At 43.1% G+C, this 26,766-nt stretch overlaps 1 protein-coding gene across 1 annotated transcript; it reads left to right on the top strand.

Moving 5' to 3' along the window:
• Positions 1–1,700: 1,700 nt before the first annotated feature.
• Positions 1,701–23,937, top strand: LOC124281742 (acidic mammalian chitinase-like). The gene is made up of 10 exons (XM_046717721.1): positions 1,701–1,788; positions 3,278–3,370; positions 5,725–6,088; positions 7,937–8,063; positions 17,607–17,716; positions 17,922–17,984; positions 18,563–18,698; positions 20,191–20,358; positions 21,180–21,302; positions 23,030–23,937. Exons 2-10 carry the CDS (start codon positions 3,310–3,312, stop codon positions 23,180–23,182), a joined length of 1,305 nt encoding a protein of 434 aa, XP_046573677.1. The 5' UTR covers positions 1,701–1,788; positions 3,278–3,309; the 3' UTR covers positions 23,183–23,937.
• Positions 23,938–26,766: the final 2,829 nt, after the last annotated feature.

Genomic DNA, 26,766 nt, shown 5'->3' with positions numbered 1-26,766 from the left:
TGGCCCGTCACGCCGGACCCGGGTTCGATTCCCCAAATGGGTACAATGTATGATACCCATTTCTGGTGTCCCCCGCTGTGATATTGCTAGAATATTACTAAAAGCAGCGTAAAACCATACTCACTCACTCAATCGATCTGTCTATCTTCTTCTATCAGTGATAGATCAGGCCACTGTTTCAAAAATCGTAGAGCCACTGAAGTGCTTGTGATGGAATAAACAACGTCCAGCGATATCTTTCAAAGATGAATCGTAGCGATCGTAGCGCTAAGATGATCGTAACTCCCATACTTTCTCAAAGACTTACGACAGTCGTAGGGCTACGATCGCTTTGAGGAACGGGGCCCAGGCTAGCTATTCTCGAAAACTTCTTAAACCCATTCTTAACACATTGGCTACGATCAAAGATAAGAATTCGTAAGCCTATGACAAAAACTTCAGTTACGACAGGTCGTAACGTTACGAACGCTTTGTGGATCGGGGATCGGACCAATTCCGTGAGTCAGTATGCGATACAACTTCCTGTGTTTCTCTACCAATACTAAATATAGTAACACAGACTTTCTTCCACTAATTCTGTCATGAAGGGTAGCAGCTATACAAATCTAATTTAAAATTGGTCTTCAGCAACCCATGCTTCTCGTAACAAGCGTCTAACGGGATCGGGTGGTCGGGCTCGCCGACTTGGTTGACACATTTCACCGCATCCCAAATGTGTAGATCGATGCTCATAATGTTGATCACTGGATTGTCTGGTCCAGACTCAGTAATTTACAGACTGCCGTCATGTAGCGGGAATATTGCTGAACGAGGCGTCAAACTAGAAAACAAGATAAAAAATAAATGGAACAGCAAAGATGGTGGCAACGTTCCAAAACACCATCTCACTCAAAACGGCAATATATGCCCTGTATAAACAGGCGCGTAGCAAGCCTATTTTTTTCTTGACAGCCCGATAGGTTGCAAAGCTATATGATTAGATAGTATTGAGGACTTGCCCAACCTTTGTAGCAACAATCATGTGTAAGCCCGGGCTTGTTTCATAATGGTAGCTACAGAGGTACAGATAAGCTGCGTATCTGCGTAAATTACGCAAATATTTAGATGAAAACTCAATTCCTATTAAGTCTATTGCGTACAAGTAAACTTGAAGTTTTGTAAATACTCAATAAATGTGATCTTACATGCGTACACACAAAAATGTCAAATCGTTGCTTGCGTACCGGTGGATAGATAACATAACTGAAGTATATTGAGAGGTTCTATTTCAGGACGTGAACTTGACAACTTGCAGTACTAGTATTTCTTATCCTTTCTCTTATTACAGATCAAATGTAAATCACAAACACTAACATTTAAACTTTATTATATTTTAAAATTAATGAAAATGGCAAAATACTCAGTTGAGTTTGAGTGAGGTGAGTACAATATATTTCGTTACTCAAAGGAAAATTAGGATACCCAATTGAGATGAAGACAACTTGCATGGAGTACATAACTCAATGACCCAAAAAGTTATCTGTGGCTCTGTAGCTACGCCCCTGATAAATAACGCCTATATTCACATCAACATGTTCAAGTCGGCTAACAGTTTGTCAAAACCATAAAAGACAAAGATTCGACTTCCTTAAATTCTACAGACACAAACTTCGTAAAACGTGTCGTCTTTTTTGGCCCTTTTGCTTTCCATAGTTAGAACATCGCGGATGACTCAGGTCACGTGATGACTTCGCTCTGAAAATGTATACAAGCAGACGACAGGTGTCCCATCGACTTCCAAGTTTCAACGTATGACTTTATTGCATTTTGATCTAGGGTTAAAGTAGCCGAGAGCAGCAATGGCGTCCTTCTGTCAAGACATGACCCTACATCGCGATGCATGGTCATGACTCATGTTAGCCGAGAGCCGCGATGCGGTCCTATACAGTCAAGACATGACCCTGCATCGCGTGCAGGGGTCATGTCATGACTGTATAGGACCGCATCGCGGCTCTCGGCTAGACTCATGTTGGACCCCATGGCGGCTATCTAGGGTTAGCCGAGTTGATTGTTGTTTGTTGTAACTTACGTTTGGTAGCTTGACACGAAGCGTTTTTAGTTCCGTAAACTAAAGCCGTGTCGGTAGAAGACCAAAACTACAGGTACTGTCATTTCCCGTTCTATGATTTATTATCAGACAAACTAAGCGTTCGAAGTTCCATGTAGATCAAATTGTACGATTTGACGAAAAATCCAGTTACTTTAAAAAAAATACACGCCTCAGATCCGTCCACACCTGCTCATAACTCTGTCCTTACGATCAGCATGGCTCTCCACGAACCTATATATTCGTGATTTGTTTGCGATTAGATTTGTGACGAGTCTAATGGCGCTGGGCCAAGGAAAGCCTTGCGGACACGATATTGACCAGTGACAAACACAAACAAGCTCCTCACAGCGACTGTCACGCGCAGGAAAGAGCTTGTAGCTTTATTATAAGGGACCGTTAATAATTTATGACTTGGGGGTGATGTTGATTTTTTAAAATTTTAGGGGCGTCCCACCCTTTGTGTGTGTGTGTGTGTGTGTGTGAGTGTGAGAGAGAGATATAACATTATAAAAAAGTGTGCTTATAAATTGCGGGGGGGGGGGAACTTACTTTGTTTGGTTCATGCAATAATCTAGACATAGGTATTCTTAAGTGTCTGAAACCCCATTCCACATGCAATTAAGGATGTGCATGTATATTGGAAACACACCTAACATTCTCTATCAGTATGTGTACTGTGCATGGGAGACTTTTCAAAATCACAGTAAATTCATATAATTTTAAGTCTTTATTCTGCCTTTTGATTGGCTGAGTTTGAACGTAGGGCCTCTACTAATGAAATCATCATTGTAGTAGCCGTAAAATTTCCGAGTCTTGTCCTGGGATTTGATCCAGAAACCTAATTCAAAGTCAGACGCCTTGTCCACATGACCACCCTTTGGGCAAGTTGACAGGGTAATCTTGAAGGTCATCTGTGGGATGACTACATGCCCTGCTACATTAGGATGGGATATTCGCCTGACCTCACAGCTGACCTCTCCAACCAGGTCAAAAGTTGCACAAACTATATTTGTGTATACTTCTGTGAAAGTGTAGGTCACTATAGTTACAAAAGGCAGTTATCATATCAGTTAAAATATTATTGAACGTGAGAGTAAAATGCATACTTGTTCTCGGATTTTGTGAAGAGCGACATTTTTGGTGTGTCAGAAATCTAAGGGATTTTAAGTCAGTTTCCTTTGTTTGCAGATTGTACAGTGAATTCATTGAGCATCTGCAAGATGAAGACCAGCGGACTGTACACCTGGACTGTTTTGATGATTCTGCAGAGTCTTGTGGCAGGTAACTTGATCTCTGCGCCCCTATGCAGCAAGCAACAAATTTATGCAGTTGAAGACGGGTGACATTGGTTTGTAGTTTGACAAGTGTTTGTTGAGTCATCAGTGTTGAATCTGATGGAGCTTGTGGGACATGTGACCTTCTGACATGTCAGTCATGATGGCTATGACTCATCATGTCCTGTTCACTTATATTTCTACACAAGTCCTTATAAATTTCCTTTTTTCCTCTATATAGATATGTCGATTTCCAATGAAAATTTATTTCAGTGTATTAAGCCAACCCATAATGAAGCCATTCGTCATTTCGTCAGACCTTATTATTCACCTTTCCTATGCTGGCTGTTTGAAAATTTGTTTGTGGACATTAAAAACTAAATGTCACTTTTTCAAAATATAAATTGCACTAAATATGACCCCAAAATACTGAATTGAAATCCCAGCATTTATTTTAAAGAGCAGATACCAATATAGTGTCTGTGAAGGACACAGCTTGGTCAAACTGGCATATCTATGTTCTTTAACATCTCTTCAATGTTGTCTACTTTCTCAGACCCCGAAAAGATCCGGTTTAGAATTTGTCTTCAGTAACCCATGCTTGTAGTAAGAGGCAACTAATGGGATCGGGTGGTCAGGCTCGCTGACTTGGTTGACACATGTCATTGTATCCCAATTGCGTAGATCAATGCTCATGCTGTTGATCACTGGATTGTCTGGTCCAGATTCGATTATTTACAGACAGCCGCCATATAGCTGGAATTGCTGAGTACGAATGTGCGGTGTTAAGTAACAAAGCAACGAAACAATCTACTTTCTCAAATGATGTAAAGTATATCAATCAAGACTGACAAGGGTAATCACGAAGTTTCATTACAATGCTACATGTGGTCTTTCCTATTTGTTTTTCCTAACATAATGGATATATTACCCTGGTAATCATTCTTTTTAGGGTAGACTTACTAGTATTAAGATTCTTATGCTGACATAAATTTGATTCTAGATATTCAAAACTTTGTCACATCTGGTGCTGTTTTATTGTCTTTTTAAAGTAAATATGTCAAGGGTAATCACGAAGTTTCATTACAATGCTACATGTGGTCTTTCCTATTTGTTTCTCCTAACATAATGGACATATTACCCTGGTAATCATTCTTTTTAGGGTAGACTTACTAGTATTAAGATTCTTATGCTGACATAAATTTGATTCTAGATATTCAAAACTTTGTCACATCTGGTGCTGTTTTATTGTCTTTTTAAAGTAAATATGACACCCAAATATTGAAGGAAAATTGACAAACTGTGTACAGTTAATGATACTCACCTTCTGGAAAATGTCCTAGTTAGTTTGTAGTCATCAACACCGCTACAGTCATTGACTTCCTCAAATAGTGTTGGGGCAGCCTAGTGGTTAAAGTGTTCACTCATCACAACGAAGACAACGGGTTTGATTCCCCACTTTGACACAATATGTGAAGCCCATTTCTGGTGTGCCCTGTCATGATATTGCTGGAACATTGTTAAAAGCGGTGTAAAACTAACTTCACTTACTTACTCAAATAGTGTGAAAATATCAGTTTATGTACAGAAACTACACGACTCAGCTATCTCAATTGGCTATATTCTGTACTAGGGGTGAAACGAAACATTGGTGCATCGGGTGGCGATACAATTCACAGCATGAATTTTTCTTTGTCTATACAAGAAAATACACTTGTTAACGTAAATTATTTAAAATTCTTTCAATGTCCTCCTAGTGTCTTTATAAGTCAAATTGAAAAATGTTTTGGAATTAGCATTTTGAGATCATTACTGAAAAAAGCCTCCACAAACATGTTTCTAAAATTAACGTTTCCTTTTTAACCTGCTCTGAAAAAGTTATAGCCAAAACGTTTCCACATGATTTGGTGTAAAATTGCATATTACGATACATAATGAATCATAACCTATGTATCAAAATACTGAGTGAGTGAGTTTAGTTTTACGCCGCACTCTGCAATATTCCAGCTATATGGCGGCGGTCTGTAAATAATCGAGTCTGGACCAGACAATCCAGTGATCAACAGCATGAGCATCGGTTTGCCCAATTAGGAACAGATGACATGTGTCAACCGAGTCAGCGAGCCTGACCACCTGATCCCGTTAGTCGCCTCTTACGACAAGCATAGTCGCCTTTTGTGGCAAGCGTGGGTTGCTGAAGACCTATTCTACCCCGGATCTTCACGGGCCTGTATCATAATAGGTATCATATCGTGACCTTGTTGTATCATTTCACCCCCATAGATAACACCAAGTACAAAGTAGGTTCCGAACTATAGAGCAAAGTCCCCCTTTAATATTTAATTCTTACTTCATTTACAGGTGCTGTCTCTATGTCAAGCATTTCTCGACAATACCTACCTGAAAGGTATCAGGAAGAGGGGGATAACTCTCATCACCATGACGGGGCACATAACTCTGTTTTCTCACTTGTCTGCTATTATTCTATTGGACAACCATATCAAGGGCTTCTGCCTCCAAATATAAATGTCTCATTCTGTTCCCATGTAATATTTCTTGGAACGATTATCCAAAACTCTCAGGTGACAGCGGCGAGTGAGATAGATGTTGAACTATACTTCAAGAAAGTTGTACTTTTGAAGAAAATGAAACCATCATTGAAGGTCTTATTGTCCAATGGAGGCAACTTTTCCCAGGTTTTAAATACACAAGAAAACAGAACCAGGTAGGCGAGTTAATAGCTATAATTTTTATTTCTTTGGTTCTAACATGTTACTCCTTCTTTCATTATGTTTAAACAGTGCAAAAGAATAGTCGCATTTTTTCTGAGTAACTTAATTAGTTTTATCTGTTAATATTTATAATATTATTGTGGAGATGAAAAATTATTTTTTTACATTAATATCAAGATAGATATGTAATTTCTTTTTTCATGCATTAATATTAACAGAAATAAAGATTGCTTTTCCTCTATTTATTATGGAACTGTAAGTTTAGTATTTTTAATCCCAGTTGGTTCTCTTATTTGCACTCATATATTTAATGTAGAACAACCCAACATTGATAAATTCCCCATTTGCAACAGTTAATATTTCATTCAGATTGATATAAACAATCGTGTACATAATGCATGGAATTGAACAAACCACATTAATAGAAAATCGTTTATATCTTTATTTTAGTAAATTTGATGAATATTTGGAAAATAATGGCTCATTTTCTCCCTTTGTTCTGTGCTGAAAATGTATACAATAATAGAAAATGCAACTTTTGATCCATCAAATGAGTACTTTTGTTGGGTTGAGTCCCATTCATTATTCAAACCCACACCCTGTGGAAGCTCGCGGTGGCTGAGCGGGTTAGACAGCTTTGTGTCCTGGCGATTAGGCGCTGAGTCTGAGGGCATGGGTTCGAATCCTGGATGGGACTCAACCCAACAAAAGTACTAAAGTACTGTCGGAAATAGAAAAAAACTGTTTTAGGCTGTTACTCTGTATCCTTAAAATTTACACAATTGCAAATAGCATATGTCGAAATAACCCACATCGGCCTAACTGGGCGTTCAGTGGGATGCGTAGTAGGATATCCAGAAAAGCATGTTTACTCGTAAAATCGGGCAAAACTTAGAAAAAATACGAACAGCTGCTGAAAACAATAGATCAGACTATAGATGGCAATTAGGTCGCTCAGCCAGGTATGACGATGGACCGTCAACTCACTTGGCATGAAATGCAGGTGCTGCCCACAGACACAAGGGGTCATCTCAAATATCTTTTATGCTTTTTCATGTGTATTGAATATGTCTCTACTGATTTTCTGATCTTAGCTAATATCTCTATCCCCAAGCCCGACCCCAACTACCATCAGCAACACCCGTCTTGGTTTTGCTTTTGAGACGACCCCTCCTACCTGTTTCTTTTTATAGTGATAGTGAGACTCAGTGGTATCTATCTCCTTAATAGTTTCAGTATTAAAGTTGTTATTTTTTACGTCTGCTATCGTTTATTATGAAGCTAAGTCTAATTTCAAAATGGACATTCAAAAAGTGTCATTTGTTATACAATATCATCGCACACTAATTTGCATAAAGCCATGGTCTGCTCCAAATAAGTCTCTTCGGACTTTGAAAAAACCCGCATTGCTCATTTCTGCACTAATCTCTCCTCAGTAAAATCCTTTTTGAACGTTTCCTATCTCCCTACCACTGAGATATTTCACACTTTCACATATTAACTACCTAACTTGTAGATATAAATGTGAAAAAACAGGGTTTTTTCTATTTCCGACAGTACTTTAGAATCTGTACTTTACTGAGAAAGTCACTGCAGTAATCCCAAATATAACATATGTTACAAATGATTTAGGGTAGTGATTCACCTGCCAAAAGCCAAGAAATGTCAAGTTACTAAACAAAATTACTATACTGGGTTTTGAATCCTATTACACCTATAACATTGGGATATATAAGATATATTGCAATCTGAGTATTATACATATGTATTGTATCACAATTCCACCGTTTTATTAAACTCTTGATATTTCATGTCAAGGTATTACATGTAATTTGATGCAGATTTGCTGAAACTGCGGTGCCATTATTGAGGAAATATGGTTTTGATGGCCTTGACCTTGACTGGGAGTTCCCTGCATGGAATGGTCTTCCAGCTCAACAGAAACACAACCTGACCTTGGTCGCACAGGTATCGGTGAAATAGAGATTTTGTCTCTGAGAACAGCCATTACATCTGTAAGACACTGACCTAGAATTTTGTCCAAGCATTTGATATTGTAGGTATGTTTTCTAAATTCTCTTACAATAAATATCCAGGATCTATTCATCATGACTCATATCCTTCGACATATAACAATCCATCCTATCAGAAAATGGGGGCATATTTCTTTTCTTTTTCGTTTTTTTATTTTTTAATTTTTTGGGGGTTGGGGGGGCATATTTCTATTAGGTTTGTGATTGGAGTTTTATTTATTGTACTTACCACTCACAATTTATGTACTAACTAACTAAGGAAAGGTGGTATAATATGCTGGAGTGTTTCGGATGTACTTTTATACTACACAACACTGATCAGGAACAAAATAATCTTTAGACAAAGTTGTGATCCTTCACAAATCTTAAATCTTTCATACATGTAGCAAGAGAAAGAAACCACAACCAAATGAACTTGTCTTTTTCCCCTCCCTGAAAAAATATTTTTGAGCTGAAATAAATACAGCTGATGAGTTAAGTCACTGAAGAAATGTAGTACAGTGCACTAGTGTTGGGGATTGATTAAAATATCATAATTGATGATAGCTTCATTACAACCGATCAATCATCGAAAATAATTGGTTAGCGTCATTTATGAATTTTCCTGGTTATATTTGTTAATGCATAAAAACATAAAGAAAAACATGTAGTTCTTTGGGGTTTATTTTGGCAAATTTCACATCTTGAAAGGATGACGAGTATATTAGGAACATAACTTTCTTGGCGTCTTTAAGATAAATTCAATCATGACCTGGAACGATCTTGTAGTGCTTATGAAATGTAACAGACAAAACCATCCTTGTGAAAAATATTGTTATTTCAAAAAGTGTTCCAGACTTGTTTGTGTTCGATTATGAGAAAACATGATCGATTGTTTGGTCGTTTAGTCACTGCGACCACATTCGCTCATCACGCTGAAGACATGGGTTCGATTCCCCACATGGGTACAATGTGTAAAGCCCATTTCTGGTGTCCCCCGCCACCACTATTGCTAAAAGGCGTAAAACCACCCTCATGTAAGTCTCTGGACCACCACTACAGTGCCACCACTACAGTGCACCCCATGTAAGTCTCGGACCACCACTACAGTGCACCCCATGTAAGTCTCGGACCACCACTACAGTGCACCCATGTAAGTCTCGGACCACCACTACAGTGCACCCATGTAAGTCTCGGACCACCACTACAGTGCACCCATGTAAGTCTCGGACCACCACTACAGTGCACCCATGTAAGTCTCGGACCACCACTACAGTGCACCCCATGTAAGTCTCGGACCACCACTACAGTGCACCCATGTAAGTCTCGGACCACCACTACAGTGCACCCATGTAAGTCTCGGACCACCACTACAGTGCACCCATGTAAGTCTCGGACCACCACTACAGTGCACCCATGTAAGTCTCGGACCACCACTACAGTGCACCCATGTAAGTCTCGGACCACCACTACAGTGCACCCATGTAAGTCTCGGACCACCACTACAGTGCACCCATGTAAGTCTCGGACCACCACTACAGTGCACCCATGTAAGTCTCGGACCACCACTACAGTGCACCCATGTAAGTCTCGGACCACCACTACAGTGCACCCATGTAAGTCTCGGACCACCACTACAGTGCACCCATGTAAGTCTCGGACCACCACTACAGTGCACCCATGTAAGTCTCGGACCACCACTACAGTGCACCCATGTAAGTCTCGGACCACCACTACAGTGCACCCATGTAAGTCTCGGACCACCACTACAGTGCACCCATGTAAGTCTCGGACCACCACTACAGTGCACCCATGTAAGTCTCGGACCACCACTACAGTGCACCCATGTAAGTCTCGGACCACCACTACAGTGCACCCATGTAAGTCTCGGACCACCACTACAGTGCACCCATGTAAGTCTCGGACCACCACTACAGTGCACCCATGTAAGTCTCGGACCACCACTACAGTGCACCCATGTAAGTCTCGGACCACCACTACAGTGCACCCATGTAAGTCTCGGACCACCACTACAGTGCACCCATGTAAGTCTCGGACCACCACTACAGTGCACCCATGTAAGTCTCGGACCACCACTACAGTGCACCCATGTAAGTCTCGGACCACCACTACAGTGCACCCATGTAAGTCTCGGACCACCACTACAGTGCACCCATGTAAGTCTCGGACCACCACTACAGTGCACCCATGTAAGTCTCGGACCACCACTACAGTGCACCCATGTAAGTCTCGGACCACCACTACAGTGCACCCATGTAAGTCTCGGACCACCACTACAGTGCACCCATGTAAGTCTCGGACCACCACTACAGTGCACCCATGTAAGTCTCGGACCACCACTACAGTGCACCCATGTAAGTCTCGGACCACCACTACAGTGCACCCATGTAAGTCTCGGACCACCACTACAGTGCACCCATGTAAGTCTCGGACCACCACTACAGTGCACCCATGTAAGTCTCGGACCACCACTACAGTGCACCCATGTAAGTCTCGGACCACCACTACAGTGCACCCATGTAAGTCTCGGACCACCACTACAGTGCACCCATGTAAGTCTCGGACCACCACTACAGTGCACCCATGTAAGTCTCGGACCACCACTACAGTGCACCCATGTAAGTCTCGGACCACCACTACAGTGCACCCATGTAAGTCTCGGACCACCACTACAGTGCACCCATGTAAGTCTCGGACCACCACTACAGTGCACCCCATGTAAGTCTCGGACCACCACTACAGTGCACCCCATGTAAGTCTCGGACCACCACTACAGTGCACCCATGTAAGTCTCGGACCACCACTACAGTGCACCCATGTGGAAGTCTCGGACCACCACTACAGTGCACCCATGTAAGTCTCGGACCACCACTACAGTGCACCCATGTAAGTCTCGGACCACCACTACAGTGCACCCCATGTAAGTCTCGGACCACCACTACAGTGCACCCATGTAAGTCTCGGACCACCACTACAGTGCACCCATGTAAGTCTCGGACCACCACTACAGTGCACCCATGTAAGTCTCGGACCACCACTACAGTGCACCCATGTAAGTCTCGGACCACCACTACAGTGCACCCATGTAAGTCTCGGGACCACCACTACAGTGCACCCATGTAAGTCTCGGACCACCACTACAGTGCACCCATGTAAGTCTCGGACCACCACTACAGTGCACCCATGTAAGTCTCGGACCACCACTACAGTGCACCCATGTATCTCCGACCACCACTACAGTCTCTCGGACCACCACTACAGTGCACCCATGTAAGTCTCGGACCACCACTACAGTGCACCCATGTAAGTCTCGGACCACCACTACAGTGCACCCATGTAAGTCTCGGACCACCACTACAGTGCACCCATGTAAGTCTCGGACCACCACTACAGTGCACCCATGTAAGTCTCGGACCACCACTACAGTGCACCCATGTAAGTCTCGGACCACCACTACAGTGCACCCATGTAAGTCTCGGACCACCACTACAGTGCACCCATGTAAGTCTCGGACCACCACTACAGTGCACCCATATGTAAGTCTCGGACCACCACTACAGTGCACCCATGTAAGTCTCGGACCACCACTACAGTGCACCCATGTAAGTCTCGGACCACCACTACAGTGCACCCATGTAAGTCTCGGACCACCACTACAGTGCACCCATGTAAGTCTCGGACCACCACTACAGTGCACCCATGTAAGTCTCGGACCACCACTACAGTGCACCCATGTAAGTCTCGGACCACCACTACAGTGCACCCATGTAAGTCTCGGACCACCACTACAGTGCACCCATGTAAGTCTCGGACCACCACTACAGTGCACCCATGTAAGTCTCGGACCACCACTACAGTGCACCCATGTAAGTCTCGGACCACCACTACAGTGCACCCATGTAAGTCTCGGACCACCACTACAGTGCACCCATGTAAGTCTCGGACCACCACTACAGTGCACCCATGTAAGTCTCGGACCACCACTACAGTGCACCCATGTAAGTCTCGGACCACCACTACAGTGCACCCCATGTAAGTCTCGGACCACCACTACAGTGCACCCATGTAAGTCTCGGACCACCACTACAGTGCACCCATGTAAGTCTCGGACCACCACTACAGTGCACCCATGTAAGTCTCGGACCACCACTACAGTGCACCCATGTAAGTCTCGACCACCACTACAGTGCACCCATGTAAGTCTCGGACCACCACTACAGTGCACCCATGTAAGTCTCGGACCACCACTACAGTGCACCCATGTATGTCTCGTCTCCACTACAGGCACCACCACTCGGAGTGCACCCATGCACCCATCTCTCGGACCACCACTACAGTGCACCCATGTAAGTCTCGGACCACCACTACAGTGCACCCATGTAAGTCTCGGACCACCACTACAGTGCACCCATGTAAGTCTCGGACCACCACTACAGTGCACCCATGTAAGTCTCGGACCACCACTACAGTGCACCCATGTAAGTCTCGGACCACCACTACAGTGCACCCATGTAAGTCTCGGACCACCACTACAGTGCACCCTTGTAAGTCTCGGACCACCACTACAGTGCACCCATGTAAGTCTCGGACCACCACTACAGTGCACCCATGTAAGTCTCGGACCACCACTACAGTGCACCCCATGTAAGTCTCGGACCACCACTACAGTGCACCCATGTAAGTCTCGGACCACCACTACAGTGCACCCATGTAAGTCTCGTACAGTGCACGTAAGTCTCGACCACCACTACAGTGCACCCCATGTCTCGGAAGTCTCCTTGTAGGGAGTCTCCACCACCACTACAGTGCACAGTGCACCCCATGTAAGTCTCGGACCACCACTACAGTGCACCCTATGTAAGTCTCGGACCACCACTACAGTGCACCCTTGTAAGTCTCCGGACCACCACTACAGTGCACCCCATGTAAGTCTCGGACCACCACTACAGTGCACCCTTGTAAGTCTCGGACCACCACTACAGTGCACCCCATGTAAGTCTCGGACCACCACTACAGTGCACCCCATGTAAGTCTCGGACCACCACTACAGTGCACCCATTGTAAGTCTCGGACCACCACTACAGTGCACCCTTGTAAGTCTCGGACCACCACTACAGTGCACCCTTGTAAGTCTCGGACCACCACTACAGTGCACCCATGTAAGTCTCGGACCACCACTACAGTGCACCCTTGTAAGTCTCGGACCACCACTACAGTGCACCCAGTAAGTCTCGGACCACCACTACAGTGCACCCATGTAAGTCTCGGACCACCACTACAGTGCAGTGCCACCACTACAGTGCACCCATGTAAGTCTCGGACCACCACTACAGTGCACCCTATGTAAGTCTCGGACCACCACTACAGTGCACCCATGTAAGTCTCGGACCACCACTACAGTGCACCCATGTAAGTCTCGGACCACCACTACAGTGCACCCCATGTAAGTCTCCGGACCACCACTACAGTGCACCCTTTGTAAGTCTCGGACCACCACTACAGTGCACCCTTGTGAAGTCTCGGACCACCACTACAGTGCACCCATGTAAGTCTCGGACCACCACTACAGTGCACCCTTGTAAGTCTAGGACCACCACTACAGTGCACCCTTGTAAGTCTAGGGACCACCACTACAGTGCACCCCATGTAAGTCTCGGACCACCACTACAGTGCACCCTTGTAAGTCTCGGACCACCACTACAGTGCACCCATGTAAGTCTCGGACCACCACTACAGTGCACCCATGTAAGTCTCGGACCACCACTACAGTGCACCCATGTAAGTCTCGCCACCACTACAGTGCACCCATGTAAGTCTCGGACCACCACTACAGTGCACCCATGTAAGTCTCGGACCACCACTACAGTGCACCCATGTAAGTCTCGGACCACCACTACAGTGCACCCATGTAAGTCTCGGACCACCACTACAGTGCACCCATGTAAGTCTCGGACCACCACTACAGTGCACCCATGTAAGTCTCGGACCTACACTACAAGTCTCGGACCACCACTACAGTGCACCCATGTAAGTCTCGGACCACCACTACAGTGCACCCATGTAAGTCTCGGACCACCACTACAGTGCACCCATGTAAGTCTCGGACCACCACTACAGTGCACCCATGTAAGTCTCGGACCACCACTACAGTGCACCCATGTAAGTCTCGGACCACCACTACAGTGCACCCATGTAAGTCTCGGACCACCACTACAGTGCACCCATGTAAGTCTCGGGACCACCACTACAGTGCACCCATGTAAGTCTCGGACCACCACTACAGTGCACCCATGTAAGTCTCGGACCACCACTACAGTGCACCCATGTAAGTCTCGGACCACCACTACAGTGCACCCATGTAAGTCTCGGACCACCACTACAGTGCACCCATGTAAGTCTCGGACCACCACTACAGTGCACCCATGTAAGTCTCGGACCACCATTACAGTGCACCCATGTAAGTCTCGGACCACCACTACAGTGCACCCATGTAAGTCTCGGACCACCACTACAGTGCACCCATGTAAGTCTCGGACCACCACTACAGTGCACCCATGTAAGTCTCGGACCACCACTACAGTGCACCCCATGTAAGTCTCGGACCACCACTACAGTGCACCCATGTAAGTCTCGGACCACCACTACAGTGCACCCATGTAAGTCTCGGACCACCACTACAGTGCACCCATGTAAGTCTCGGACCACCACTACAGTGCACCCATGTAAGTCTCGGACCACCACTACAGTGCACCCTATGTAAGTCTCGGACCACCACTACAGTGCACCCTATGTAAGTCTCGGACCACCACTACAGTGCACCCATGTAAGTCTCGGACCACCACTACAGTGCACCCATGTAAGTCTCGGACCACCACTACAGTGCACCCATGTAAGTCTCGGACCACCACTACAGTGCACCCATGTAAGTCTCGGACCACCACTACAGTGCACCCATGTAAGTCTCGGACCACCACTACAGTGCACCCATGTAAGTCTCGGACCACCACTACAGTGCACCCATGTAAGTCTCGGACCACCACTACAGTGCACCCATGTAAGTCTCGGACCACCACTACAGTGCACCCATGTAAGTCTCGGACCACCACTACAGTGCACCCATGTAAGTCTCGGACCACCACTACAGTGCACCCATGTAAGTCTCGGACCACCACTACAGTGCACCCATGTAAGTCTCGGACCACCACTACAGTGCACCCATGTAAGTCTCGGACCACCACTACAGTGCACCCATGTAAGTCTCGGACCACCACTACAGTGCACCCATGTAAGTCTCGGACCACCACTACAGTGCACCCATGTAAGTCTCGGACCACCACTACAGTGCACCCATGTAAGTCTCGGACCACCACTACAGTGCACCCATGTAAGTCTCGGACCACCACTACAGTGCACCCATGTAAGTCTCGGACCACCACTACAGTGCACCCATGTAAGTCTCGGACCACCACTACAGTGCACCCATGTAAGTCTCGGACCACCACTACAGTGCACCCATGTAAGTCTCGGACCACCACTACAGTGCACCCATGTAAGTCTCGGACCACCACTACAGTGCACCCATGTAAGTCTCGGACCACCACTACAGTGCACCCATGTAAGTCTCGGACCACCACTACAGTGCACCCATGTAAGTCTCGGACCACCACTACAGTGCACCCATGTAAGTCTCGGACCACCACTACAGTGCACCCATGTAAGTCTCGGACCACCACTACAGTGCACCCATGTAAGTCTCGGACCACCACTACAGTGCACCCATGTAAGTCTCGGACCACCACTACAGTGCACCCTATGTAAGTCTCGGACCACCACTACAGTGCACCCATGTAAGTCTCGGACCACCACTACAGTGCACCCATGTAAGTCTCGGACCACCACTACAGTGCACCCATGTAAGTCTCGGACCACCACTACAGTGCACCCCATGTAAGTCTCGGACCACCACTACAGTGCACCCATGTAAGTCTCGGACCACCACTACAGTGCACCCATGTAAGTCTCGGACCACCACTACAGTGCACCCATGTAAGTCTCGGACCACCACTACAGTGCACCCATGTAAGTCTCGGACCACCACTACAGTGCACCCATGTAAGTCTCGGACCACCACTACAGTGCACCCATGTAAGTCTCGGACCACCACTACAGTGCACCCATGTAAGTCTCGGACCACCACTACAGTGCACCCATGTAAGTCTCGGACCACCACTACAGTGCACCCATGTAAGTCTCGGACCACCACTACAGTGCACCCTACATGTAAGTCTCGGACCACCACTACAGTGCACCCATGTAAGTCTCGGACCACCACTACAGTGCACCCATGTAAGTCTCTGATTAGTTCTCTTGGCTCCTTTAAAGCCCCAAATCAATCAAATAAATCATTAGCTGTAAGATTTTTATGTTAGATAGTTCAGGTTGTAAGCTATAAGTGATACGTATGATCATGTATATTCATCCAGCTATAGTCAACACGGCTCATTTTAGTGTAATCTGTTCCATCTGCTAGAAAACAAGTACAATAAACTATATTTATAATGTACTGATATAACAATATTTTTTTGGTCCCAGCCATTTGCTCTATATTTTTGTTGAAATGCATAGAATAAATTATAGTTGTAGCATACTAAGATTAGTGGTCCCCCAGAGTTCGTTATGACCGACGACTGTTATACTGTTATAGTTGTAGCTGTGTCTATGACCGTTACTGTTATCGCTGTGTTTATAGTTGTAGCATTAGCCCCAGTTTGAAAACTGTTATACGCATACTGATGAATTTCACTTTAAACAAAAAAAAATAAATCATATAAAGTGACTTCTTTGATGGGCATTTTAAAAGTTGAGTTGATGAAGAATAATGACAATTATTATGGATATACAACTTCTTTTATTCTGTGGAAGCTGACGTTTAGACATAGGTTCTAATGCTTGACAGCGACATTAGAACCTAAAAGAAGTTGTATATACATATTAATTGTCATTATTCTTCATATAAAGTGAAATTAAGATTGCGAATTGGTTTGTATTACAAGGGGGTATGCACATTTAATGAAACACAGAGAACAGGTAGGGTCTAAGTTAACGCTGGTCACATGCCGCAAGTGCATGTGTTTCACTGTTCCAACTACTGCTCTTTCACTACCCCCTTGTAATACAAACCAATAATAGTGATTGAATCTATGATCATTGTTAAACAACTTTTATCCTAAGTTGAATTCTGAGATTTAAATGTTCAATTGACAAGGTAAGATTAAGAGGATTCGCAATCTTAATTTCACTCTTTTGTTTTTTACTTTTTGTTTAAAGTGAAATTCATCAGTACGTTTTCACTGCAAACGCACTATACTAGTTCTTCCAGATTTCCCAAGTCTTTTACAAATGCAATAGAAGCTGTGTATTAATTACCCAGTAACACTATGGTCATCAAATGTCAAACCATTGTCTAATCTGCTTACAGACTATCAGAGCGACTTTTGAAGCTGAACTCGACAACATGGCGTCGACCGCCTTCTTCTCACAATGGCGGTCAGTGCAGTCGATGACATGCTGGCTCCAATCTATGAGATAGCAGAGTTGGCCAAGTAGGTGGCAATATGTGTGCATTACAACAATTACTTGGCCTTATATACAGGTAGCCAAGATATCTGAGGTGGCACAATTGGCTGGTATGGGTTATATCAGTAAGGTGTGCTAGATCTTGGGTTCACCCTCTGATTTTTTTGGTTTGTTAGCATTGTACCTGTGTTAACACTGGTTCCCACTGTACTGGCAGTTACAAGCACCTCAGTTGGTTAGAAAATTGTTTGAGGGAGCCTAATGAAAGTTCGAACAAGAAGTAATATTCACTCACTCGCTCACTCACTCACTCACTCACTCACTTGATCACTCTCACTCACTCACTCGATCACTCACTAACTCACTTGATCACTCACTCACTCCTGATCACTCACTGATCACTCACTCACTCGATCACTCACTCACTCACTCACTTGATCACTCACTCACTCACTCCTTCACTCACTTCTCTATTGATGGAGTAGCCTGACAAACCATATACATATGTATAAAGAACAGCGATACTGCAACTTTCTATTGATGGAGTAGCCTGACAAACCATATACATGAGATGTATAAATGAACAGCAAACATACTGCAACCACAGGTAACAGACAGATTTTTTATCAAAGTAAAAGATCTCATTTCAATGAGATTGATTATAAATTTAATGAGATGCTGACATAAATAAACGCATGTGAAAAGTGTTAGATCAAACATCATAATGCTTCTGTTTACGAGAAACTGTCCATTTCAGAATTATCTGGGAAATTTTAAGATTGGATTAAAAAAGAAATCATTCATTTGGTGAATATGGTGATACCTGTTGGCCAACACTTAACATATATCTTCCTGCAGATGTGTGGACTTCGTTAACGTGATGACCTATGACCTCCACTTCTACAACAAACTCATCCCTCTAACAGGCCACAACAGCCCACTGTTCCACGGGGATGAAGTCTTGGATGAAACAGTTTTCAAAAATAAGACGTTTGTAAGTTTCAAGCCAGTCAGTGTTGAAACCCTGTGGGTTGGAACTGATGCTCTGCAACCAGTCTTGTCATATATTGGACTTATGAGATCAGGTGGTCAGGGTCGCTGACTTTTGTGGATGCATGTCGTATCCTAAAGCATGGAGGGGCGGTGGGGTACCCTCGTGGTTAAAGCATTCGCTCATCACCACATGGTTACAATGTGTGAAGCCCATTTCTGGTGTCGCTCGCCGTGATATTGCTGGAATATTGCTAAAAGCGGCGTAAAACTAAACTCACTAAATGCATGGAACCTGTGCAGATCCTAGTTAGAATTCATCTTCAGGAACCAATGCTTGTTGTAACCGGTGACTGTGGCGGTCAGACTCACTCATTTGGTTGACACACATCATCATCCAGGGGCGTAGCTACCATTATAAGAAATAGCCCGGGCTTACACATGATTTCTGCTAGAAAGGATGGACAAGCCCTCAATACTATCTAAATATATAGCGTTGCAACCTATGGGCTTATACGTAAAAACTGGCTTGCTATGCGCCTGTCATCGTATTCCAGTCACTTAAATCCTCATATTGTCAATTGCTGGATTGTCTGGTCTATAGTCGATTATCTACAACATGTAGCTGGAATATTGTTGAGTGCATCGTTAATTACAAACAAACAAAACAAAATTGCTTGGATCAGTGGTCACTTTGTCAATCAGTTATCTTGTCCAAATTTCATTATTTATTTGTTGTCAAACAGTGAGTGAGTGAGTTTAGTTTTACGCCACACTCAACAATATTCCAGCTATATGGCGGCAGTTTGTAAATAATCCAGTCTGGACCAGACAATCCAGTGATCAGCATCATGAGCATCGATCTAAGCGAGTGGGATACGATGACATGTGTCAACCAAGTCAGTGTGCCTGACCACTCGATCCCATTAGTAACATGGGTTACTGAAGACCAATTCTAACGGATCTTCACGGGTCTATTGTCAAATAGCTGCAGTGGTGCTGAATGTGGCATTAAAGAGGAAACAAAACATATTGTTGAAAAACAGAATGTAAGTCATTGTTAAAATAACATATATGTAATAAAAATTATATCTATAATGAACTTCTGTAGTGATCTGCACATATTTGGTTATCATATGTATTCCATGAGCATTGATAAATACTTTGATAAATAACCTGATAATTAGTGGAACACTATTGTATCAAGCTGTGATGTGCAACCTGAATCTTTTGATCAGAGCTGTAACTGCCATTAAGAATATATATTTAACATTGAAGGAAATCAGCTTTTTATTTATTATCTTTGCTGCGCCTATTTTGACCAACAAATTCAAGAAAAATCACAGCATGCATCAGCTCCAAACAAGTAATCTGAATTTAACAAACCAAAAATGTGAAACAGAACAATCCCACCTATCAACCTAATCATTGTTACCTAAAACACATGTCTTTCTGTTGCTGTCACACCACAGTCAGGTGTGTTGTGTATGTTTCAGTCGTGGGCGGCGACGGCCTGGGTGCGAGGGGGCATGAGGAAGGACCAGGTGATGACCGGCATCCCTACATATGCTCATACCTTTAACCTGTTGTTTGAAGAATGGCACGATGTTTATGCCCTTGCCACAGGAGTCGGGAAGATTGGTGATTTCCTGAATTATGATAATGTAAGTCTTTATGACCGGATTGGAATTTAAACTACCTTGACCTGTACCATGCCCTTTCTCTGCATGTATGTGTCTCTGTATCTGTCCATGTGTCCATGACTTTAATCAATGCCTTTATTTTACGATGCCATTGGAAGTCACTCAACCCATCAACCAGGTACATTAATTGTCCCATTTGAAACCTCATATTGAGTTGAAGACAAGTTTTAACCCAAAATACCTCTGTTCTGCTGGAATATTGCTAAAAGCAGCATAAAACCAAACTCACTCACTCACTCTTGTTCTAAGTTTAGCAGAGTGTGGAATCCTCCCTACCATGTCAGCTTGATGATGAAGCTAAACTCATTGGTCATGTGGACAAGGTGCCTGACTTCAGTCAGATCGTCTGTGGTTTGAATCGTCTCATGTTTTGGCATATTGTGGTCTTTTTTACTCAGGGGTGGAAATAACTTTGAAATTGCTAGCGTACTCTGTGGCACATGTACAATCATGATAATTTCTCCACTATACCGGCCGATTTTCTTGGTGATTATTTAAATATACAACATGATGAACATTGGCAAGTCAACTAGACACTGGTACAGCTTGATATACACATTTTCTTGCCCGACAGAAAATAACACTGGACTGGAAAGTAGGGCAATGGGTTATTTCCACCCCTGTTACTGTTATCGTCTTTCTCACCAACCTGATTTAGGACCAACCATGGCTACACATCTCTCTTCCCCTTTGTTAACCCATAGTACTTACACCAAAATTTTATACGAAGCAGATCACATTGCTTAGTCTGTTTCTTGAGTTTGAAATGTTTGCTGCTTCAGGTTTGTCAACTCATAAAGAATAACAGTACAACTGTAGTCTGGGATGACAAGAGTAAGGTCCCCTACCTGTACCAGGGGACGCTGTGGGTGTCTTACGACAACGTTCGTAGCGTGACACTTAAGGTAGGCCATGTGATCTGATGATGATGATGATGATGATGATGATGATGATGATATTTATATAGTGAACATATCCACGCAACTAGTACATGCTCAAGGCACTTGAGTGTTCCCTTGATCAGCGGATGTCTTTTTTTCTGGCATTCTTTTAACCATCTCAACTCCCTGGGGAGTATTCAACTCATGCAGTTTGTTAGGCGTAGCGAGTTATCACACAGCCTCATCCTCACAAGGTACCCATTTGCAGCTGGGTGAACTGGGACACATAGTCACAGTATTTTGTCCAATGATACTGCATGTTACTATACCTGCAACTAGGTGTCTGCACGTGTTTGTGTGTCCACCATCTGGTCAGGATAAGGGGCTTCTTTTAAGTGCACAGGGTTGTGTACTGTACACTAGGGGTTGTGACAACACTGAAAGAGCCTGCAAGTAATGTTAGCTCCAAGGTTTTTACACCCGGTCACAAGTGGGGATTGATCCAGGGACCTTTCGCCTACTAGCGGCACCGTAGACAGCTCGACCACCGTGCCCCGATAACCATTATTATTATAGGATATTTATATAGCGCACATATCCACGCACTAGTGCATGCTCAAGGCGCTGGTATTTTTTCCCTCGATCATTGGATGTCAATCTCAACGGCACATCGCATTATCAATCTCAACTCCCTGGGGAGTATACAACTCTTGCAGCCACTAGGCGCACCGAGTTATTGTGGCATTCTCATCCTAATGAGGTACCATGCTAAGAGGTGATCTGTCACCTCTTCTAGATAAAGTTATTTTTGTCTAAAACCAAAGCAGGGGAGCATGGTTAGGCGAGTCCTCCAAGGACTGGTTTCACTGTATTTCTGCCTGAATTTCGGTAATATTCATCAAAGCATCATATGCTGAATGAAATATATAAAAGCCAGGTAGGATAATGGTCAACACTTGTATATTCATTTTGACAGTGATGTGGTAACTGGTGATTGTCAAGATAAATCAACATGGTCAAAACAGTTTTAGAAATTATTCTGTTACTGTTTCACTGAATTTAATAAACAATACATCAACTGCGGCCTTACTTAATATACGTTACCCAGCAGTGGTGATATGTGTCATATTCACCTTATTGAGGGTTTATTGCGGCCGTACTCACAATTATTGTTTATACTTTCAGGAATTATATGTGTCTATATTCACAACCCCTTGTATGGGGTATAATTACTATTGGGATATAATGTGTATATGTTGTATAAAGGTTATATAATGACTATTAAGATAGACATGTGTATATTCACCATGTGGGTTATAAATACCCTCAGGATATATTTGTTGGTGTGTACAATAAACATAGCATAACTTATAGTGATTATCAGGAAGCTTTTGTTGGTGCATGTATAACCACCATATGGGTTATAATATATGATATACCGACTCTCATGCAATGTTCTATATATGGAATGGTGTACCATATATTACCGTCTATAAGCCGAATTTTGAGGACCAAAAAAAGCAGTCTGTAGAAGGGGGTCGTCTTATCCATGGGTTACGCTTCCAGGGGTAAGAAAACAACATCGTATCACTTCGCGTGAACAAACAACAGAAGACAACTTTGTCAGTAGAGACGTCAAATTTGCAATTAAACATCACTAGACAAGATTATTTACCTTTTAAGTTCTAAGTTGTTTTTGCTGGGCATTGTATTATTTGCAGGGATTAAGATCCTCCATTTCTGTGTTCCAGACTCAGTATCTTCTTCAGCAGGGGTTCGGAGGGGCCATGGTCTACTCACTCAACTGTGATGATTACAAAGGAACCTGTGACGGGAAGACAACGTGGCCGCTGTTCAAAGCTATCACTGCTGCTATAAAAGACTTCCAGAAAGATAGGACATAGATTATTATAGCTGACTTCATCGCCAAAGTGCTCTGTTATCTATGTCATATGGAAAAACATAAACATGCCTTGTGGTAAACATTTGAAGTTCAATTTTATCGTTTTTAACTCAGGGATGAACACACTTCTTCTATGCTATCATTCTTTAATATTCTGGAAGGAGAACACCTCATCTTTAGACCATGATGTACAGTTGTTACCTCCTGCTGCCGAGACTGAGAATTAGAAACATCTTGTTTCGACCACTTATTTTATTTTTCCACATTTGCCAACATGCTGTGTTTTGAGTGAACATATGTATTAAAGAAGCATCTTTTTTTGATAATATTTTAAAATTAGTACAAGAGGTTTTAGGGACCTGTTTCATGCCTTGTAATTAAGCTCATTCACTATAAGCCGTTTTCTTTAATGTTGAAAGATCCGGGTTAGAACTGATCTTCAGTAACCCATGCTTGTCAGATACTGATAATTTGAACTACCTAATATACCTTATCTGCCTTGATATTGAAATATATTTTGGATTTTATGATAGTATTGAAACGTTACATTCCTGAATTATTTTTGTTACAGTGAAGTGAAAGATTGTTGGGCATTCTTAGGGCAATATATATGTACATGTATATATGGGTATCAAGTATTCGCCATTTATGATGACTTCTTCTTATAGTACCAGTTATTGTTGCTCTAAGATTTTCTAAGATTTTGTATGTTTTGATGTGTGATCTTTCAATACAATATATCATATAACAACTGAATCTGTCTAATGTTCTTTCATCCTCAACTCCTCCAGTCTGTTAGGGGGGCGGTGGGGTAGCCTAATGGTTAAAGCGTTGGCTTGTCATGCCGAAGACCCGGGTTCGAATCCCCACATGGGCACAATGTGTGAAGCCCATTTCTGGTGTCCCCCACCGTGATGTAGCTGGAATATTGCTAAAAGCAGGGTAAAACCAAACTCAGTCAGTCCAGTCTGTTAGGCTATCAGCTGTGGAGATTCCAGTGTAGACTAGGTCCAGCAATAAGAGGCGACAAACAGATCGAGTAATCAGGCTCACTGACTTGGTCAATGCATATCATTGTATTCCAATTGCGTTGATGATGCTTATGATGTGAGTCACTGGATTGTCTGGGCCAGTTTTAGTAATTAACAGGCTTCTGTAGGTAGAATGTTGCTGAGTACAGCATTAAACTAAACAAAAAAATTACATAAATGCGGGACCTATTTACTTCCACACCTTCATTTCAGACATGATGTCACTGTCTCCATTCCTTATCAATGGACCCATGAAAATCTGGGTTAGAATTGATCTGCAGTAACCTATGCTTGTCATAAGAGGCGACTAATGGGATTGGGTGGTCAGGCTGTTGACACATGTCATCGTATCCCATTTACGTAGATCGATGCTCATGATGTCGATCACTAGGTTGTCTGGTCCAAACTCGATAATGTATACCTGGAATATTGCTGAGTGCGGTGTAAAACTAAACTCACTCACTCCTTGAGACCTCACTTAGCAAAGAGTTGCCTTGCTAATGTGCTGGAAAGCAACATACAGTCAAAACGCCACTGACAAAATAGCCTGGAATACCGAGGATGATCCATCTATTTTGTCAGGTTGGCCATCTAAAGAGGCCCTGGTACAGAATGTCTTTAACCCTTTCTAATGGGCTAGAAGTGTCATGTTATTATTAGAACTTCACATTTACGAGCAAATCTGAGTACTTTTTTTGGCTGGGTCACATCCAGTGTTCCGATCCACATTCTCAGAGTGAAGCACCTAATCTCAAGCACACAAAGTCAGCGATCTAACCCCCTCAGCCACCAAATAGCTGTGCTCTAACCTATACTGAATGCTAAGCCCATGGATGAAACGTGATGCTATCCTTTCAAGATGCAAGTCTAGATAAGCGGACAGTACAAGACGCCATTTTGTTATTTATATTTTTTTCGAAATTTTCAGTTAATCTATTAATTATTATCTTAGAGACTTGTGCAAGTCTAGCAGCCTGGCTTTCTCAAAGTGGAAGTCGGCAGTAAATTGACACGGTTCCCATGACCGAAAGCATGCGCAATGTCTTTTAGAAAGTGTACAAGAATCTATACTTAACTGAGAAAACGTAATCCAAAATACAACATATGTTACATATACTCACTTTCTAAAGGGCGGTGGGGTGGCCTAGTGGTTAAAACGTTGGCTCGTCACGCGGAAGACCCGGGTTCGATTCCCCACATGGGCACAATGAGTTAAGCCCATTTCTGGTGTCCCCCGCCGTGATATTGCTGGAATATTGCTAAAAGCGGCGTAAAACTAAACTCAGTCAGTCAGTCACTTTCTAAAAGGCGTATATATTCAGTGAAACAACATACAATCAAAATGCCTCAAGCATAATGCCCTCCATTATCGAGGATGATGCAAGAATTTTGTCCAGTTGCTCAACCCAGAACTCCGTGGTAGCCCTGTGGTTAAAATGTTGGCACAGTAGAGACGTGGTTTTGGTCTTGCATGGTTGAAGCCAATTTGGGTTTTCACTGTCATCCACCAATGTTTGATAATGAGCGTGAACGGACCATGGCTGGTTCACAAAATCAAGACGCAATATCGAGTGAGTTTTAGTTTTACACCGCTTTTAGCAGTGTTCCAGCAATGTCAATATCAATATTCTTTATTTCGGTACAATGGTGTGGGCCACCAACCCTGTGTACAACATGGTCCAGTGATACATTACAAAGTACTTATACAATTACAAGTACATCAAGGCGGAGATTTAGGGCATGGAGGACAAACATACATATCAATATCCAGTGAAACCTATACAAGTGTATCAATGCATGGAAAGTATAACAGTCCATATACGGATATACAATAGATTTTACGAAGTACTTATACAAGTGTATCAAGGCATGGAAGATATAGCAGTCCATGTACAGTGTTATATAATTTGTCAAGGTACAAAATTATACAAGAGCTTTAAAGTGGGGATTAGTGGCGTGGAAAATATAACAGTCCATACACAGTGATGCATAATTTTACAGGGTACTATACAAGTGTATCAAGGCATGGAAGATATAGCAGTCCATGTACAGTGTTATATAATTTGTCAAGGTACAAAATTATACAAGAGCTTTAAAGTGGGGATTAGTGGCGTGGAAAATATAGCAGTCCATACACAGTGATGCATAATTTTACAAGGTACTATACAAGTGTATCAAGGCATGGAAGATATAGCAGTCCATGTACAGTGATATATAATTTGTCAAGGTACTTATACAAGAGCTATAAAGTGTATCTAGGCATGGATTAGTGGCGTGGAAAATATAGCAGTCCATACACAGTGATGCATAATTTTACAGGGTACTATACAAGTGTATCAAGGCATGGAAGTTATAGCAGTCCATGTACAGTGTTATATAATTTGTCAAGGTACAAAATTATACAAGAGCTTTAAAGTGGGGATTAGTGGCGTGGAAAATATAGCAGTCCATACACAGTGATGCATAATTTTACAAGGTACTATACAAGTGTATCAAGGCATGGAAGATATAACAGGCCATATACAGAGTTATATAATTTTACAAGGTAATTATA

Source organism: Haliotis rubra, unplaced genomic scaffold (genome assembly GCF_003918875.1).
Source record: "Haliotis rubra isolate DU_JTF1 unplaced genomic scaffold, ASM391887v1 Scf108, whole genome shotgun sequence".
Classification (NCBI taxonomy): Eukaryota; Metazoa; Mollusca; class Gastropoda; order Lepetellida; family Haliotidae; genus Haliotis; species Haliotis rubra.
This window is presented reverse-complemented; position numbering and strand designations above follow the sequence as displayed.